The sequence below is a fragment of the Pseudophryne corroboree genome, chromosome 5, assembly GCF_028390025.1.
Source record: "Pseudophryne corroboree isolate aPseCor3 chromosome 5, aPseCor3.hap2, whole genome shotgun sequence".
In the NCBI taxonomy this organism is placed as follows: Eukaryota; Metazoa; Chordata; class Amphibia; order Anura; family Myobatrachidae; genus Pseudophryne; species Pseudophryne corroboree.
This window is the reverse complement of record NC_086448.1, coordinates 90,393,754-90,414,181: the sequence shown is the minus strand read 5'-3', so window position 1 is coordinate 90,414,181 and position 20,428 is coordinate 90,393,754. Positions and strand designations below refer to the sequence as shown.

General features: G+C 49.6%; 1 protein-coding gene across 1 annotated transcript in view; it reads right to left on the bottom strand.

Moving 5' to 3' along the window:
- LOC134927261 (uncharacterized) overlaps positions 1-20,428 on the bottom strand; it is a 989,775-nt gene that overhangs the window by 177,897 nt on the left and 791,450 nt on the right. The window contains exon 9 of the mRNA XM_063921469.1: positions 15,242-15,295. Coding sequence (XP_063777539.1) covers positions 15,242-15,295 — 54 coding nt within the window. The remainder of the gene's footprint in view (positions 1-15,241; positions 15,296-20,428) is intronic.

The following is a 20,428-nucleotide window of genomic DNA, read 5'->3' as shown; positions in this document are numbered from 1 at the left end:
AGCAGAGCAGCTGTTGATTAAAGGATCCCCCAACTGCCCCCCCCCCCCCCCCCCCACACCACCCGCGGGTCACTGCTGCCCGTGGATGGGACAGCAGGACAGTGTACGAATAGGAACAGTTGGGAGGTATGCATATGTTGGCCCTACGATCACAGTAAGCCACTTAGCAGATTCTCACTCTGGTGCAATAACTGAGCACTCAGATCCACTGACACACACACACACACACACACACACACACACACACACACACACACACACACACGTCTTGGTAGGACAGTCTGATGCCGCAGCTCCATTCTGCCCTACTACATGTAGTGGCCGCTTGCCAGGCTGTGGTGAAGGGGGGCTTCCAGTCAACTGGAAACCCCCACCTTTCCCCCTGTTTGCCTGTGGGTATCAATATATATATAGCAGCATATTGACAGGGGTTAACGCAGCTAAATGCAACCAGCTGCAAGTTTTTCCCCATTTAATTAGCTGCACCATTTTAGCCTGGATAACTTTCCATAGAATGTAATGCAGCATTTTCTCACCGCCCCAGAGTAGTTGAAGAGTTCGGAATAATCCCTGCTCTAAGGTAAAACATTTTAAAAAGTTAATTGATGTGGGACAGGTAAATGAGGCTTCTGTAATGATGGGACAGGTGTTTTAGGTGTTTAAAATAATATAAAAATTAACTTTCCTACATTTTTATGCCCTCCAAATTCATCTAGACCATTTAATTTGCTTAAAATAAAAACTTGCTTTCTTTTTTCAATGTTCTGAAAAAAATTAAATAATCAGCTATTTGACACCTTTTAAGAGGCCCTATTACTTTTCTTATGACCACTAAAATAATCCTATACTGTTATCCAACATTAATTAGCATTTTTCTGGGGGTACAGGTTGATTTACCAATTTCCCTCTACATTTAATGCAGCTAGCATCATAGCAAGTTACAGCGCGACCACTGTGTACACCTGAATTGTGCGGTAATCAGGAGCACGCTTAGCTGCGTGCCATGCGATAGGCATAGAACATAGATTTTACCTCAGCTAATTGAATATGCTCCATAACACACATTATATATATATATATATATTACTAACTTACAGTAGCTGGGACAGATGGTGCACACACACTGGCGCGCTTGTGAACCAGGTACACAGACACACACAGGTACTCTGGGTAGATAGGGCATGATTTATAGGTGTACACTATTGCTGCCGCATTTGTGATGTTGTAGCTGTGAATGTGAGAAAATATGCTGATGCAACTGGTGCCAGAACTTGTATTGAGGAGCCCACCGGAACTATCACAGCTGTCAGCAACTGGGTACATATATAAAGCATCGAACTCAGATCATGCAAACATCGATCCACTCAGGCGCTCTCTCTGACCAGGTACATACAGGCGCGGTCTCTGACCAGGTACACACAGGCGCTGTCTCTGACCAGGTACACACAGGCGCTGTCTCTGACCAGGTACACACACAGGTGCTCTCTCTGACCAGGTACACACACAGGCGACCTCTCTCTGACCAGGTACACACACAGGCATTGTCTCTGACCAGGTACACACACAGGCGCTGCCTCTGACCAGGTACACACACAGGCGCTGCCTCTGACCAGGTTCACACACAGGCATTGTCTCTGACCAGGTACACACAGGCGCTGCCTCTGACCAGGTACACACACAGGCATTGTCTCTGACCAGGTACACACAGGCGCTGCCTCTGACCAGGTACACACAGGCGCTGTCTTTGACCAGGTACACACAGGCGCTGTCTCTGACCAGGTACACACACAGGCGCTGTCTCTGACCAGGTACACACAGGCTCTGTCTCTGACCAGGTACACACAGGCGCTGTCTCTGACCAGGTACACACACAGGCGCTGTCTCTGACCAGGTACACACACAGGCGCTGCCTCTGACCAGGTACACACAGGCGCTGTCTTTGACCAGGTACACACACATGCGCTGCCTCTGACCAGATACACACACAGGCGCTGCCTCTGACCAGGTACACACAGGCGCTGCCTCTGACCAGGTACACACACATGCGCTGCCTCTGACCAGGTACACACAGGCACTGTCTCTGACCAGGTACACACACATGCGCTGCCTCTGACCAGGTACACACAGGCGCTGTCTCTGACCAGGTTCACACAGGCGCTGCCTCTGACCAGGTACACACAGGCGCTGTCTCTGACCAGCTTCACACAGGCACTGTCTCTGACCAGGTACACACAGGCGCTGCCTCTGACCAGGTACACACAGGCGCTGTCTCTGACCAGGTACACACACAGGCGCTGTCTCTGACCAGGTACACACACAGGCGCTGCCTCTGACCAGGTACACACAGGCGCTGCCTCTGACCAGGTACACACACAGGCGCTGCCTCTGACCAGGTACACACAGGCGCTGTCTTTGACCAGGTACACACACATGCGCTGCCTCTGACCAGGTACACACACAGGCGCTGCCTCTGACCAGGTTCACACACATGCGCTGCCTCTGACCAGGTACACACAGGCGCTGTCTCTGACCAGGTACACACAGGCGCTGTCTCTGACCAGGTTCACACAGGCGCTGTCTCTGACCAGGTACACACAGGCGCTGCCTCTGACCAGGTACACACAGGCGCTGTCTCTGACCAGGTACACACACAGTCGCTGTCTCTGACCAGGTACACACAGGCGCTGTCTCTGACCAGGTACACACAGGCGCTGTCTCTGACCAGGTACACACACAGGCGCTGTCTCTGACCAGGTACACACAGGTGCTGTCTTTGACCAGGTACACACACAGGCGCTGTCTCTGACCAGGTACACACAGGCGCTGTCTCTGACCAGGTACACACACATGCGCTGCCTCTGACCAGGTACACACAGGCGCTGCCTCTGACCAGGTACACACAGGCGACCTCTCTCTGACTAGGTACACACACAGGCATTGTCTCTGACCAGGTACACACACAGGCGCTGTCTCTGACCAGGTACACACACAGGCGCTGTCTCTGACCAGGTACACACACAGGCGACCTCTCTCTGACTAGGTACACACACAGGCGCTGTCTCTGACCAGATACACACAGGCGCTGTCTCTGACCAGGTACACACACAGGCGACCTCTCTCTGACCAGGTACACACACAGGCATTGTCTCTGACCAGGTACACACAGGCATTGTCTCTGACTAGGTACACACACAGGCATTGTCTCTGACCAGGTACACACACAGGTGCTCTCTCTGACCAGGTACGCACACACACACACACACACACACACACACACACAGGTGCTCTCTCTGACTAGGTACACACACAGGCATTGTCTCTGACCAGGTGCTCTCTCTGACCAGGTACGCACACACACACACACACACACACACGCACACACACAGGTGCTCTCTCCGACTAGGTACACACACAGGCATTGTCTCTGACCAGGTACACACACAGGCGCTCTCTCTGACCAGGTACACACAGGCGCTGTCTCTGACCAGGTACACAAACAGGCGCTCTCTCTGACCAAGTACACACAGGCGCTGTCTCTGACCAGGTACACACAGGCGCTGTCTCTGACCAGGTACACACACAGGCGCTGTCTCTGACCAGGTACACACACAGGCGCTGTCTCTGACCAGGTACACACACAGGCGCTGTCTCTGACCAGGTACACAGGCGCTGCCTCTGACCAGGTACACACACAGGCGCTGTCTCTGACCAGGTACACACAGGCGCTGTCTCTGACCAGGTACACACAGGCGCTGTCTCTGACCAGGTACACACACAGGCGCTGTCTCTGACCAGGTACACACACAGGCGCTGCCTCTGACCAGGTACACACACATGTGCTGCCTCTGACCAGGTACACACACAGGCGCTGCCTCTGACCAGGTACACACAGGCGCTGCCTCTGACCAGGTACACACACATGCGCTGCCTCTGACCAGGTACACACAGGCGCTGTCTCTGACCAGGTACACACACATGCACTGCCTCTGACCAGGTACACACAGGCGCTGTCTCTGACCAGGTTCACACAGGCGCTGCCTCTGACCAGGTACACACAGGCGCTGTCTCTGACCAGGTTCACACAGGCGCTGTCTCTGACCAGGTACACACAGGCGCTGTCTCTGACCAGGTACACACACAGGCGCTGTCTCTGACCAGGTACACACACAGGCGCTGCCTCTGACCAGGTACACACAGGCGCTGCCTCTGACCAGGTACACACACAGGTGCTGCCTCTGACCAGGTACACACAGGCGCTGTCTTTGACCAGGTACACACACATGCGCTGCCTCTGACCAGGTACACACACAGGCGCTGCCTCTGACCAGGTACACACACAGGCGCTGTCTCTGACCAGGTACACACACAGGCGCTGCCTCTGACCAGGTACACACAGGCGCTGTCTTTGACCAGGTACACACACATGCGCTGCCTCTGACCAGGTACACACACAGGCGCTGCCTCTGACCAGGTACACACACATGCGCTGCCTCTGACCAGGTACACACAGGCGCTGTCTCTGACCAGGTACACACAGGCGCTGTCTCTGACCAGGTACACACACAGGCGCTGCCTCTGACCAGGTACACACACAGGCGCTGTCTCTGACCAGGTACACACAGGCGCTGTCTCTGACCAGGTACACACAGGCGCTGTCTCTGACCAGGTACACACACAGGCGCTGTCTCTGACCAGGTACACACACAGGCGCTGCCTCTGACCAGGTACACACAGGCGCTGTCTTTGACCAGGTACACACACAGGCGCTGCCTCTGACCAGGTACACACACAGGCGCTGCCTCTGACCAGGTACACACAGGCGCTGTCTCTGACCAGGTTCACACAGGCGCTGTCTCTGACCAGGTACACACAGGCGCTGTCTCTGACCAGGTACACACAGGCGCTGCCTCTGACCAGGTACACACAGGCGCTGTCTCTGACCAGGTACACACAGGCGCTGTCTCTGACCATGTACACACACAGGCGCTGTCTCTGACCAGGTACACACAGGCGCTGTCTCTGACCAGGTACACACAGGCGCTGTCTCTGACCAGGTACACACACAGGCGCTGTCTCTGACCAGGTACACACAGGTGCTGTCTTTGACCAGGTACACACACAGGCGCTGTCTCTGAACAGGTACACACAGGCGCTGTCTCTGACCAGGTACACACACATGCGCTGCCTCTGACCAGGTACACACAGGCGCTGCCTCTGACCAGGTACACACAGGCGACCTCTCTCTGACTAGGTACACACACAGGCATTGTCTCTGACCAGGTACACACACAGGCGCTGTCTCTGACCAGGTACACACACAGGCGCTGTCTCTGACCAGGTACACACACAGGCGACCTCTCTCTGACTAGGTACACACACAGGCGCTGTCTCTGACCAGGTACACACACAGGCGACCTCTCTCTGACCAGGTACACACACAGGCATTGTCTCTGACCAGGTACACACACATGCGCTGCCTCTGACCAGGTACACACAGGCGCTGTCTCTGACCAGGTACACACACATGCGCTGCCTCTGACCAGGTACACACAGGCGCTGCCTCTGACCAGGTACACACAGGCGACCTCTCTCTGACTAGGTACACACACAGGCATTGTCTCTGACCAGGTACACACACAGGCGCTGTCTCTGACCAGGTACACACACAGGCGCTGTCTCTGACCAGGTACACACACAGGCGACCTCTCTCTGACTAGGTACACACACAGGCGCTGTCTCTGACCAGGTACACACACAGGCGACCTCTCTCTGACCAGGTACACACACAGGCATTGTCTCTGACCAGGTACACACAGGCATTGTCTCTGACTAGGTACACACACAGGCATTGTCTCTGACCAGGTACACACACAGGTGCTCTCTCTGACCAGGTACGCACACACACACACACACACAGGTGCTCTCTCTGACTAGGTACACACACAGGCATTGTCTCTGACCAGGTGCTTTCTCTGACCAGGTACGCACACACACACACACACACACACACACACACACAGGTGCTCTCTCCGACTAGGTACACACACAGGCATTGTCTCTGACCAGGTACACACACAGGCGCTCTCTCTGACCAGGTACACACAGGCGCTGTCTCTGACCAGGTACACACACAGGCGCTCTCTCTGACCAAGTACACAGAGGCGCTGTCTCTGACCAGGTACACACAGGCGCTGTCTCTGACCAGGTACACACACAGGCGCTGTCTCTGACCAGGTACACACACAGGCGCTGCCTCTGACCAGGTACACACACAGGCGCTGTCTCTGACCAGGTACACACAGGCGCTGTCTCTGACCAGGTACACACAGGCGCTGTCTCTGACCAGGTACACACACATGCGCTGCCTCTGACCAGGTACACACAGGCGCTGTCTCTGACCAGGTTCACACAGGCGCTGCCTCTGACCAGGTACACACAGGCGCTGTCTCTGACCAGGTTCACACAGGCGCTGTCTCTGACCAGGTACACACAGGCGCTGCCTCTGTCCAGGTACACACAGGCGCTGTCTCTGACCAGGTACACACACAGGCGCTGTCTCTGACCAGGTACACACACAGGCGCTGCCTCTGACCAGGTACACACAGGCGCTGCCTCTGACCAGGTACACACACAGGTGCTGCCTCTGACCAGGTACACACAGGCGCTGTCTTTGACCAGGTACACACACATGCGCTGCCTCTGACCAGGTACACACACAGGCGCTGCCTCTGACCAGGTACACACACAGGCGCTGTCTCTGACCAGGTACACACACAGGCGCTGCCTCTGACCAGGTACACACAGGCGCTGTCTTTGACCAGGTACACACACATGCGCTGCCTCTGACCAGGTACACACACAGGCGCTGCCTCTGACCAGGTACACACACAGGCGCTGCCTCTGACCAGGTACACACAGGCGCTGTCTCTGACCAGGTACACACAGGCGCTGTCTCTGACCAGGTTCACACAGGCGCTGTCTCTGACCAGGTACACACAGGCGCTGCCTCTGACCAGGTACACACACAGGCGCTGTCTCTGACCAGGTACACACACAGGCGCTGTCTCTGACCAGGTACACACAGGCGCTGTCTCTGACCAGGTACACACAGGCGCTGTCTCTGACCAGGTACACACACAGGCGCTGTCTCTGACCAGGTACACACAGGTGCTGTCTTTGACCAGGTACACACACAGGTGCTGTCTCTGAACAGGTACACACAGGCGCTGTCTCTGACCAGGTACACACACATGCGCTGCCTCTGACCAGGTACACACAGGCGCTGCCTCTGACCAGGTACACACAGGCGACCTCTCTCTGACTAGGTACACACACAGGCATTGTCTCTGACCAGGTACACACACAGGCGCTGTCTCTGACCAGGTACACACACAGGCGCTGTCTCTGACCAGGTACACACACAGGCGACCTCTCTCTGACTAGGTACACACACAGGCGCTGTCTCTGACCAGGTACACACAGGCGCTGTCTCTGACCAGGTACACACACAGGCGACCTCTCTCTGACCAGGTACACACACAGGCATTGTCTCTGACCAGGTAAACACAGGCATTGTCTCTGACTAGGTACACACACAGGCATTGTCTCTGACCAGGTACACACACAGGTGCTCTCTCTGACCAGGTACGCACACACACACACACACACACACACACACACACACACACACACACACAGGTGCTCTCTCTGACTAGGTACACACACAGGCATTGTCTCTGACCAGGTGCTCTCTCTGACCAGGTACGCACACACACACACACACACACACACACACAGGTGCTCTCTCCGACTAGGTACACACACAGGCATGGTCTCTGACCAGGTACACACACAGGCGCTCTCTCTGACCAGGTACACACAGGCGCTGTCTCTGACCAGGTACACACACAGGCGCTCTCTCTGACCAAGTACACACAGGCGCTGTCTCTGACCAGGTACACACAGGCGCTGTCTCTGACCAGGTACACACACAGGCGCTGTCTCTGACCAGGTACACACACAGGCGCTGCCTCTGACCAGGTACACACACAGGCGCTGTCTCTGACCAGGTACACACAGGCGCTGTCTCTGACCAGGTACACACAGGCGCTGTCTCTGACCAGGTACACACACATGCGCTGCCTCTGACCAGGTACACACAGGCGCTGTCTCTGACCAGGTACACACAGGCGCTGTCTCTGACCAGGTACACACACACACACACACACACACAGGTGCTCTCTCCGACTAGGTACACACACAGGCATTGTCTCTGACCAGGTACACACACAGGTGATCTCTCTGACCAGGTACACACACACACACACACACACACACACACACACACACTCTCTGACCAGGTATACACACATACTCTCTCTCTGACCAGGCACATATACAGTCACAGCCTCTCCCAAGGAACACACACACACACACACACACACACACACACACACACACACACTCTCTCTCTCACAGGGAACATACACATAGCCACACTGCCTCACACAGGTCAATATAAGCAGCTTAGGGAGTACAGTAACCATATAGGGTAACAGGGTATACAGTGGCATATCTATAATGGGTGCAGTGTGTGCGAAGCACACGGGCTCCTGGGTCCAGAGGTGACCCACACCTCACACCCTGCACCCATTTCTTCTATACTTGCCTTTATGGCATCTAATGGTGTCTGTGTGTGGGCCCCCTCCTCTCCCGAGTCCCGTAACCGGCAGCGCTATTAGCATTCTGAGAGAGCACTAGAGACTCTGGCACAGTCTACAGCGCACGCGCGGGTCTAAAAAAAAATGTCCGCTACTCCATTTTTCCGGAGACCTGCGCATGTGCTGTAGACTCTGGCACTGTGCCAGAGTCTCCTCCTCTGTAGATACGCCTGTGAGGGTATACTATATACTCTACCATCCAGAACAAGCCCAATTCTGCAATCTGAAATTAAATGTTGATCTCTGAAATTCTAGAAAACATCTACACCAAATAATCTCAGCTGTAAATGAATCATTTTGTGTTTTGCTGCATTATATAAGGGAAGTGAAAATAATAAAGGATTGACACTGCAGGAATAACAACATCTAATTGGCAAAATGCACACAATGGCTACTTTGTGACTGTAACCTGCAGTCCTCCGGGGGCTGCTCCGCTGTGAGGCTGCACTAGATCTAACATATTACTCCTATTATTTTTTTGTAATCTCTGCAACTTTGAGCTCTGCGTGATGAAGAAGAATGCTGGAACCATCATAAACAGACATTCTACAGCTTAGATATAGGACAGTGGCTGCTATCAGTGTAAGAACAGAACATGCAGAAACAGGGACGAGTACATGAGAGGGATATACTGCGTGTGTATATTACAGCACTTGTCTTATACGTTTGACAAAGGTTTCACCATTTTAATTAACTCTGTGTTCCGGGGGCTGCCTGGGTGTGCCAGTACTAAGTCTACATTTTCTATAAAAATGCTCCAACAGAATATTTAACCGAGTATTCTTTGTTGAATTTAAAAATGCTGAGTCGGTTCTACTATGATCAAGCTGATATGCACATGACGGGAGGCATTCAATTTTCCGGCTGGCAGGATACCGACGCCGGAATCCCAATACCTGGTGAAATACCAGTGGTCAGAATCCCGACCGCCGGCTGAAATCCCCACTCAGGTCGTGGTCCATGCTACCACCCGGTCGTGGTCCATGCCACCACCCGAGGGGGAATATATAACCCGGTGGTGACCAAAGGTCACTAGTGGACTCGAAGCGTGGTGAGCAAAGCAAGCCCGTGAGGGGACACACTGCGCTCGCCGCCGGTATCCCAGCTGTCAAGATCCTGGTGTCGGCCTCCTGACAGCCAGGATCCCAACAGCTGGGATATCATACTGATCCTCACATGACTAAGCAGGGTTCATGGTGCATTGTACATGTCAGCTGACTCAAACCTGTTCAAGGCCATTTTCAATAAATTTTGGCGTGTAATGCTGGGTACACACTAGGATGGCGGATCGGCTGTCCGGCTGATCAACTGACCTATCTGACGACTGGTCAGTTCATACACACTTGCAAATTGTTTCCTCCGTTGTGCTATTATGCCTGGTGTCACAACCGGGCTGGCATTGTGATGTCAGTCACCGACAGCCTCTGCAGCAAGTGTACGGCAGATATATCGCCCACCAGCTGTGCCGACGCACCCGCGATATATCGTCCAGTGTGTACCCAGCTTAACTGCATACAAAGAAAAAGGTTGCAGGTGCACAATTCAAACATTACCAATTTATTAATAATAATCATTGCAATAAAATTTAGCATTTTGAGCAAGGTTCTTCGCATAGTTATGGCCATAAGTAACGGCTTGCCCACCGCGTCCAGGTGACCTCATTAGTCGGGCAAGTCCCTAACATTTTGGGGGTACAAATCCTGGGCGCAGGACCACCCAAAATGAAGCAGCCGCGTGACACCCTTAACCTATTTTCACTTTTTCACTATATATTTTTTCACTTTTGTGTTGCCCTGGGGTCACTCAGCTGCTTCATTTTTGGAGGTCCCGCGCCCAGGATTTGTACCCCCCAAAATGTTAGGGACTTGCCCGACTAATTAAGTCACCTGGACGCGGTGGGCAAGCCGTTACTTATGGCCATAACTATGCGAAGAACCTCGCTCAAAATGTTAAATTTTATTGCAATGATTATTATTAATAAATTGGTAATGTTTGAATTGTGCACCTGCAACCTTTTTCTTTGTAGGCAGTTCTACTGAAAGGTCTCCGCAGGGTCGCACCTCTCATTACCGGTGTCCACCCCAGGACCCCTCCCCTGTGTACCCAGCTTAAGAAGGCAGACCACAAACATGAATGGCGAACATCAAGCAGTCAGTTTGTATTCCAAGTTCGATTAAAAAATATAACAATAAAAAGTTAAATATTAGTTTAAAAAAAAAAAAATGTTACAGTGGATCTCATACGTGAACTGCGAAGCACCAATATGAATCGGAGTCTATTGGCATATTTATCATGAAAATTTATTTGGCCATTATACGGGGGAAAATTCAATCAAATATGGAATGGTTAGGAAATGTCTAGCGTCAGTACAGTATCTCAGTGTACTACTAACATACCCAGCTTCAGGAGACTTTAACGGCGACAGGGGCAAATGCAGGTATTAAAGGGGTTATTCCAATGGGTCAATTTAATTAGGAGCGAATTGGCTTAGCAATGTTGTGGAAACGCAGGCTGAAGCACATTAGCTGCCAGATTTTTGTATGCAGCCCTATGGGGGGCCGCATATGTGTGCGTTTACCGACAGCGCACATCAACGCGCACCTAACTGAATTGACCCCCAAGTTTTAAAGCTGTAGTAAAATTGGTCAACGCGTCATTTTGTTTAAAAACTTGTGACACATTTTTGATAAATACAAAATGTATGTTATACAGACATTTATGGTAAATAATACAGTACAGTACAGTGAGCCTGATTCAAAGATGAGCGCTGATCACTCAGCCGCCCGTCAGCGGCTGTGAAATAATATGCTAATTCCGCAGGAGGCGTGTTGTGTAAACAGACGTCTCCTGCCAACTTCTGCGATCCTCTATTGCATTGGAAGATGCAGCATCAGATCACTCTACGTGAACATAGGACATATCGGGACTAGAAGGGAATTCACCGGGGAAGCTGCATCTGCCTCTGGCTTCAGCACGCCCAAAAAATGCCCCCGTTTTCTGGGAACGCTGCGTGTTGCTGTCCCCTAATGCTGGCAGCATGTCAATCGCGCTGCACCGTTTGAGGCACTGCGAGCGATATTGCAACCCCAGGTCTGCACGCACAGAGGTCCAAGAACACTGGATATGTTTGTAAATATGAGATTTAACTACATTCCTGAACATGGCCCGGTGTGTGCAAGAAGTATTCATTTCCTTTGCTGTTTTTAACACTATACTTTTGTACATTGTGAAATCAAAATTGATTTTTATTTCTTACCACTGACAAAGACTCTGTAAGGCCAAATGAAAAATCAAACTATAAAGATTTCTCCATGTGCTCCTCTTGTTGGCCTGCTGCTTCCATGGGCTCCTGTGCTAGATCCTTGACCTCACCCAGGTGCGGCTGCCTTCTGTGCATTGGTTGCTCAATTGATTTTTAAATACGAATATCAGTTGATTTCCCGGCTCTACTTACGTCATGTATTCTCCATTCCTGCCTCTGAATATTTCTTTAGCTTTTTTTTTTCTCCTTTGTAACTATAAATAATAAATATGTTGGTGAACAGCAATTTTGAAATCATTTCACGGATTCTATAAGGAACTGATGTCTGGCCTTTAACTGGACCACTCCATGACATTGATTATATTTCCTGTCTCAGCCACTTCAACGTGTTGTTTTGCTGTGTAATTTAGGTCAGTGTTCTCCTGGAGTATAAGTCTTTTCCCAAATCCTAGATCTATAGTAGACTGCAGCTGGTTTCCCTCCAGGATTAGTCTTTATATTGCTACATCCATTTTACCCTCTGTTTTTGACAAATTTACCAGTTCCTGAGTCATAGAACCATTCCCACAGCACTAGGCTCCCAGCACCATGATTCACGGGGTTTGGGGCAAATATTGAGCCAAAACAGGCTTATTCATCATTCGTTATGAGCCTGTTACACATGCGGAAACGCTAGTTTCCCTCACATTTTTAGTAATGGGCTCATTCATTATTAGGGGCCAGATGGGGGTGGAGAGTATTCAGAAAAAAAAAGAAAACCTACAGTTCTCAAAGTAATCCTGCAGGAACCAATGCCATCTTCATACGGTTTTGGTTCCCAGAATCCCGTTCCTTCCTATGGCCTCTTGGCCTCAGAAGTCCATAGAATCTTCATCCTCTTGGTTTGAGGATCTTTCACATTGAATGTTTAAAACCTAAAACAATCCGCACAGGAGCCCATGAAAATAGCAGGCCAACAAGTGGAGCAAAAAAAACGTTCCTTCCTATGGCCTTCATGTGGAAAGGATTGCTCCTTCAGGGAGGTACATCTGACATTTCAGGACAGTAGGAAACTGAGCAATAAGCTTGTGGCTAAACAGAAGACGATCCTGGTAAGATTTATTTTTATCTTCTGCCTGCTGAGATAGTTTCGTACAAGATCGATCAACGTGAGTTTTTTTGCAGGCACCTGTAATTCCACCTACCGGCAAATATCACTGAGCGGATTGTTTTAGTTTGACGGCAAGAAAGCTAGCCAGTGGGGAAAATGCTAGAATCTCCATGGTCAGTCTCTCCCTCTCATTTACAGTCCAGCAGACAGCACAGAATATAGCACATGTACAGTAATATGTGCAGTAAAACCAAACAAAGGTTATTTTTCTGTGTTTACCCAACCGTCCTTCTCTCCACTCAATGTACAATATAAAGGTGGAAAGTACAAGCTACAGTGTACAATGGTGCATTGAACTGAGCGCTTTCTACATACAACATTATTAGGTACATAAGAGCTATTCCACAAAAAGAATGACGGTTGTAAAATTGGGAGGAAAAAAATGTAAATGAAGATGAATGTGTGAAAATGGATTGCTTGTAAGGTAAGATCAGGAATAATGTGCTGAAGTACTTTGGAAAAATAAGAGTAAATGAAAAAATAAAAAGGCACTGACTGGTCTCGCTGAGGATTTCTTCAAGCAGAACATTAAACAAAGACAATTTGAAGAAAAGCAAATCTGTTCTGAACCGTGTGGTGTGTTCTAAACAGAATGTGCTTTACTGCCTTACAGGCTGGAATAGGTTAGAGATATAAGGCATTGTATGCAGATGACTGCGACGGTGCGGATGTTCCCTAAACAGTTGTTTAATTGCAGACGGAGCAGAGCGTATTCATCGGATGGCCCACCATGCACAGGAAACTTATTAGTGAGAAGAGGCCAGACCTACACTGCTTGTGTTTATAGTGCACCACTCTGTAGATAATTTGATTTAATGGTTAGTCCTAATTTATTTCCTACAGATGTGTCCTCACACACCCAGCCTCAATACGCCACGCAGCGCGAGATTCCGTGTGTGAGTGAGCCGTCAGGTCCTGAGCGACTTTGCTAGCATCTGGCGTCTTTATTTTCCAAACATGCGCCTTAGTCACAACGCAATGTGACTAGGACGCACAAGGAGACTGTGCTGATTAATTTGATACAAGACACTTGTATATTGTGTGTGACTGAGACTGTGGGGCTAATTCAGACCTGATCGCTGCTGTGCATTTTCGCACAGCGGGCAATCAGGTCTGAACTGCGCAGGCGCCACAGTGCGCCGGCGCATGCCAGAGATGCAATCGGCATCTCAGCCCAGCGATCGCCTCTGCCTGATTGACAGGCAGAGGAGTTCGCTGGGCGGCCGGCGGCTTTGGGTCGCCGTTTTGGGGGCTCGGTTCGGGTGACGCAGGGGTGCCCGGACTGTGTGGTGGAGAGCGATGGGTAGCTCCCTGCCAGGAGCTGCGCTGGTAGGGAGCTACTCTTCAGATACAAAAGCATCACCGCCGTGCGATGCCTTTGTAACTGCGCAAGTCTGTGAAAATGATTGTAGATGTGCTAAATTTAGCATATCTACGATCAAGTCTGAACTACCCCCTGTGTACGGAGCACAATAGAACTTGCATTAGAAAAAAGCAGCAGCTGCTGCACCGTGTACAGCATCAGAGCCTCAGTCGCACACAGATATATAGGTGTCACATAACCAATTAATCAGCAGTGTCTCCTGGTATGTCCTGCATGTGTTGACCTGCGACTAAGATGCCTTGATAAAAAAAAAAACCGCAAAAACCGACACTAGCAGAGTCTCACGGGACCTGGCGCTCTAGGAGGAGCTTTTTGGCGCGACTGCAGCAATGATGTATGAGGACATATCTGTATATACTAAAATCATTTCGCTGTGGACTCAGGACTTTGCCAAGTCTATTGATTTTATCTTATAAAGATGGGGTAGAGAGGGGACTAGGATCATGAAGCCCTATAGTGGTACTGGCATACTGTTGGCACATAATAGGTATCCTATGGCACCACAAATGTATTCTCTACTCCTTGTCTTTGTATTGCATCTGAATTTGTGCCTTTGTACATGAAGGAAATATTTCCTATTTTGTAGACTCTGTACTTGGAGGGTACCTACCGTAGGTGATCACAGACCAATTTGCGGTTTTGGGGTTACCGTGTACTATTTTGCTAAATGTTCAATAAAATAAAAATAAACATGTGGCATTGAAGTGAGAGCGTGATTAACATACCTGTATTACTTCATCGTCTTCTTCTAAAAGGCCTTCCAGGATTTCAGTAGCAAGCTGAAACAGAGAGGACCTTTCATTAGTCTTTGAAATTACTATGGATTATAAATAACGGCACCAAACATTATTTAGGATCCTGAACATTAAAGGACATATTAATCGACCGAATTCACAATTTATATCAATAGCGCATTTACCACTAGGCAACCAAAGTGGCTGTTTAGGGCCCGGCAGGTCCCAGGGGGCCCAACGAGTCCCAGGGGGCCCAACGACAGGGCTGAATCATGGCATTTCAGATTTACGGCGGACCACGAGCTCCACCAAAAATGTCAGAGCGCTGGGCTGGCTGAATACTCCTGGCAGGATGTCAGTGATTAGATAGCTGCGCGTTACCGGCTCCCGCGCTCGCCTGTGTCCTGCTTAGTGTCTTGTGGATGTGATGTCATGACACATGCACATGCACATATGACTGCACACGCATGGAGAGAGGAGCTGGCCCGGGGCAGGCCCAGAGAAAAGTGATGACTGAAGAGGGTAAGGCACGTCTTCTGGCGCCGCGGTTGCGTTCGCCCAGTGCCTGCAGTATGATTTTAAGTACACTAGTACAACTACCATCTGCCTGCTACAATCAGGGGTACGGGGTGGGGGGGAGGGGGGGTTATATACACTGCCGGGGGGCCAGTATACACACATGTACTGACTGAGCGGGGGCCTGTTTGCCTGTTACAATCTGAGTATTGTTTAAGGAAGGGGGCCCAAAATTGGTGTCTTGCTTAGGGCCCCATGAAGTCTAAATCTGCCTCTGATTCATGTGTGTGCACATACATGGATAAATTGTTACTGCACCTTGTTAAAGTTAAATAAATAAATTATATACTAGCGTTTGCCCACAGCTTCGTTGGCGTGGACGTCTGTTATAGCTCAACGGACCTAATCGTACAAAGACAAAGGTGCCATCTAATATTGTGATGTAAAGATGTAGCCACACTCACCCTGGCTACATGTGCGACAAACAAACACTCTCGGCGCAGCTAGGCACACCCATGCCTAACCGTGCTGAGCTGCGGCATTTGCCGCTTATACCCATGCAAATGGGCTGCGTGCGCGTCTAAGACCCAGGCGTACATGCAGTGGCGGTTCTTGCCACGGGCAAGCAGTACTTTTGCCCGGGGCGCCGCCTTCCGGAGGGCGCCGGCGCCATCCAGAGGGCGCCGCACCAGGGCAAGATCCGCCACTGTGCCCCCCGCAGTGCCCAGCTGTGCCCCCTGCTTTGAAGGGAACCAGACGCATAGCGTCTAGTTTACCTTCATTGAGAGGACCTTAGTTGTGCGGTGCGCGATGACGTCATCGCGCACCGCACAGCGAAGGTCCTCTCCATGAAGGGAAACTAGACGCTACGGTCTAGTTTCCCTTCATGGAGAGGACCTTTGCTGTGCGGTGCGCGATGACGTCATTGCGCACCGCACAGCATAGTGGCACAGACACTAGGGGTCATAATTGACCTCTAGTGTCTATGCTGTTCTATGGGAGAGACGTAATAACGTCTCTCCCATAGATCAAGGAAAGGAGAGAAGAAAAGCGGCGCTGGCGGAGGAGGTCTGCAGCGGTCTGGATCAGGAACGGGGATGGTAAGTATACTTTTTTTTATTTTTATTTTTTTCAGCGTCGCTACAGGGGCATAAATGGGGGCGTAACTGACCACGCCCCCATTTGACGCCACGCCCCTATACTTTGCCCGGGGCGCCACAATCCCAAGAACCGGCCCTGCGTACATGAAATAGGCGTGATCACGGTAGGATGTAGCCACAATGAGTGTGGCTACATCTTTAGATTTTATATTGTCCACATTAAACTATCACACACATGCGTATTTATTAATGTTATACAGCAATTACAGCTTCTACTCTATGGGGGTAATTCCAAGTTGATCGCAGCAGGATTTTTGTTAGCAATTGGGCAAAACCATGTGCACTGCAGGAGAGGCAGATATAACATGTGCAGAGAGAGTTAGATTTGGGTGGGGTGTGTTCAATCTGCAATCTAATTTGCAGTGTAAAAATAAAGCAGCCAGTATTTACCCTGCACAGAAACAAAATAACCCACCCAAATCTAACTCTCTCTGCACATGTTATATCGGCCCCCCCTGCAGTGCACATGGTTTTGCCCAATTGCTATCAAAAATCCTGCTGCGATCAACTTGGAATTACCCCCTATGTTGTATCAGATTCCCTTTAGCACCTGCCAGTACTCACTCTGCAATTTCCCCTCATCCATTAAAGTAAGAACCGGCAGATCGCAGCTGGGCAATCAAAACAAAAAGGGGGAGATGACCACAACCTGCAGAATGAATTCTAGGCAGTCGCAGGGGCGTTTTAATAGAGGTGGGGGCCCGTGTGCAGACTCCGGGTGGGCCTCCTCTGCTCCATGGCGCCGAAGGCTCCGGCACTGTGCTGGAGTCTACTGCACATGTGCAGGTCTCCAGAAACATGGCGCCGGCCATGGTCCGGAGACAAGTTTCGTACTGCGCATGCGCTGCGGCCATTTTTCGTGGGATTTTTAGTGCGGATGCAGCGCCCATCGTGGGACTCCGGAAAGGTAAGTATTACAACAACACTGGTGCAGTGTGTGTGGTGTGGACCCCCCTGGACACAGGGGCCCGTGTGCACCGCACACACTGCACCCATGATAGAAACGCCAATGCACAGGCATCAAAGAGGTCACCTCTACACAGACCGACTTCCAAACTGAAAAGAGTTATGGACTGAAAAACCTTAGAGAATATCTGTTTCCTGCCTTATGTAATTAAAGCAGCTATTATATTTTCTATTGCTTAACTCAGTGGTTACCAAATGCAGTCCTCAATGCACCCCAACGGTCCAGGTTTTAAGGATATCCATGCTTAGGCACAGATGACTTAATTAGTACCTCAGCTAAGTCAGTTTGATTATAACACCTGTGCAAAAGCAGGGATATACCTACAACCTGGCCTGCTGTGGTGCTCTGAGGGACACATTTGGGAACCACTTGCTTAACCACTATACAGACTAACAATTCAATGATGTTTTAGGAGTCGGGTAGAGTGGTTGGAGATCCGGACTATAGATCTACAATGTCTAAGTCGACAGCATATCGTCAACATGCATTAGGTCGACACGTACATCAGGTCAACATAGGCAAAAGGTTGACATATAAAATGACGACCGGTTCAAATGGTTGACACATTTTGGAGGGATTTTCATGATTTTTTTAATTTTTCCATCCTTGACTATCCATGTCACAAATCCTAACCTTTAGTACGTGAAGCTTAGCGAGGGGACACGTTTCTACAAAAGTTGGTCCCAGATGAAAAAACTATCAACACTAACCCCAAAAATGCAAACAAACAACCCGTGTGTCGACCGTTTTTTTGTGTGTCGACCTTTCATATGTCAACCTTTTGTACATGTTGACATTTTGTATCTCGACCTAATGACTGTAGACCTAATAACTGTAAATCTTGTATACCACACCCAAATGGTTGAGGGTATGTAGGGATGGCCATCGATGGCTAACGTCCATCAAAAGGTTTTATGGTGATGGTATTTATAACATTGATGGGGGACCACAGATAGTGCATATTGGCAGAGGAGGTCTGATGTTGGATGTCGGCTGAGGTATGCACATGTGCTTCCTTTGTGTTAACTATTAATGGTTTTCTACTGATGGTCAGAAACCATTGACCATCGATGGAAGAACTCTTGATGGACAATCCAAGGTCAGGGCAGCCCTTATTCTTAAGCGCTAGGCACACCCACAGGGGGCAGTGATCATGATTACTGTAATGCAGCCACACCCATGATCTGATATAGACAGTGCAAATATTGGGAATCACGGAAAAGTGGTTGGTACTAATGCCCTTATTTATCAAAGAGTGATTAATTTCAATGTGAGTGAAAATTGCACCAGCCAATCAGCTCCTAACTTCCATGTCACAGGCTGGGTTTGAAAAATGACAGTTAGGAGCGGATTGGCTGGTGCAATTTATCACTCACAGTGAAATTTATCACTCATTGATAAATAAGGGCATTAGTGTTTTATTTAGAAATGATGCGGCAGATGTTATTAACATCAACACCATAAATAGTTATGTTAATGCTTTCCGTTACAACAACAGGCAACAATGCTGGCCTATATCCACTACAATTTAATCCTTTGTCCCTGTTAATATTTCAGATTATACCAACTTTATGATATAATGGCAGTTGAAAATTTAGAGCCGTCAGGAAAACTGTCAGTAGCTAAAACAGGAGGAAGAAAAGATGATGAATTCTGTCCATATCCTTTTTAATGCCAATATATAAATTAGCAATGACTGTATGCAAACATTAATTGCTTCTTTTGAAGGCAATTCCCCAAGACATCATTAATTTATGTGAACTATGACGAGCTAATCTTGACAGTATAAAGCCATTGCAGAGATGAGCTATTAGTGATGGGGGTACTGTGCATTTCAAGCACAGTGTGTCATTTTACATTAATAAATCTACCAGGAATTTATTTCCCATATATATGCACGCTAAGCATTGTGGCTCTGGCTTCCCTGCTGTTATAAACGTGAAGTTTTATTTGATTTTTTAGAATAAAAGAGAAAACCGGCCATTTTTATAAATAATATAGTTTTGTTGGTTCTGTTTTATAAACTTAGATATGAATTCAAACAGTAAACCTCTTGGGGTAGCAACTGCTACCTACTGTAAATGACTCCAGTTCCCTGGCAATGGCCTCATATAGGTGCGGTTGGAGGTGCTATGCTTACATAGAAGCAGCTGCGATAGCGCTAATATGGTATTTCAGCAGGGGGCGTCACACCTCCTGCTGCATTACCGATCCAGACTGCCTCCTAAGACGCCGTATAGGATCATCTGTGACATCATCAGCCTGCTGCGTGACCCATGGGATCACGCAAGCCAGCTGCCGCAGGAGCTACAAGGAGGCCAGGAAATTCCCATCTTCTAATAGAACATATATCCTGGCAACGCCCCTCTCTGTAACAGCGGCAACATGCCTCCGGTTTGAGAAACAGAGACTGTCCCTGTCCCCGCCCCCTCCCCACCCTCCAAATGGCAGCAGACCTATGTTCTGCTATAAAGTACTTTGTGGTGTAAGATGTCACTCTGTGCACATCCGAATCAGGACCAATGTGCGTCTATA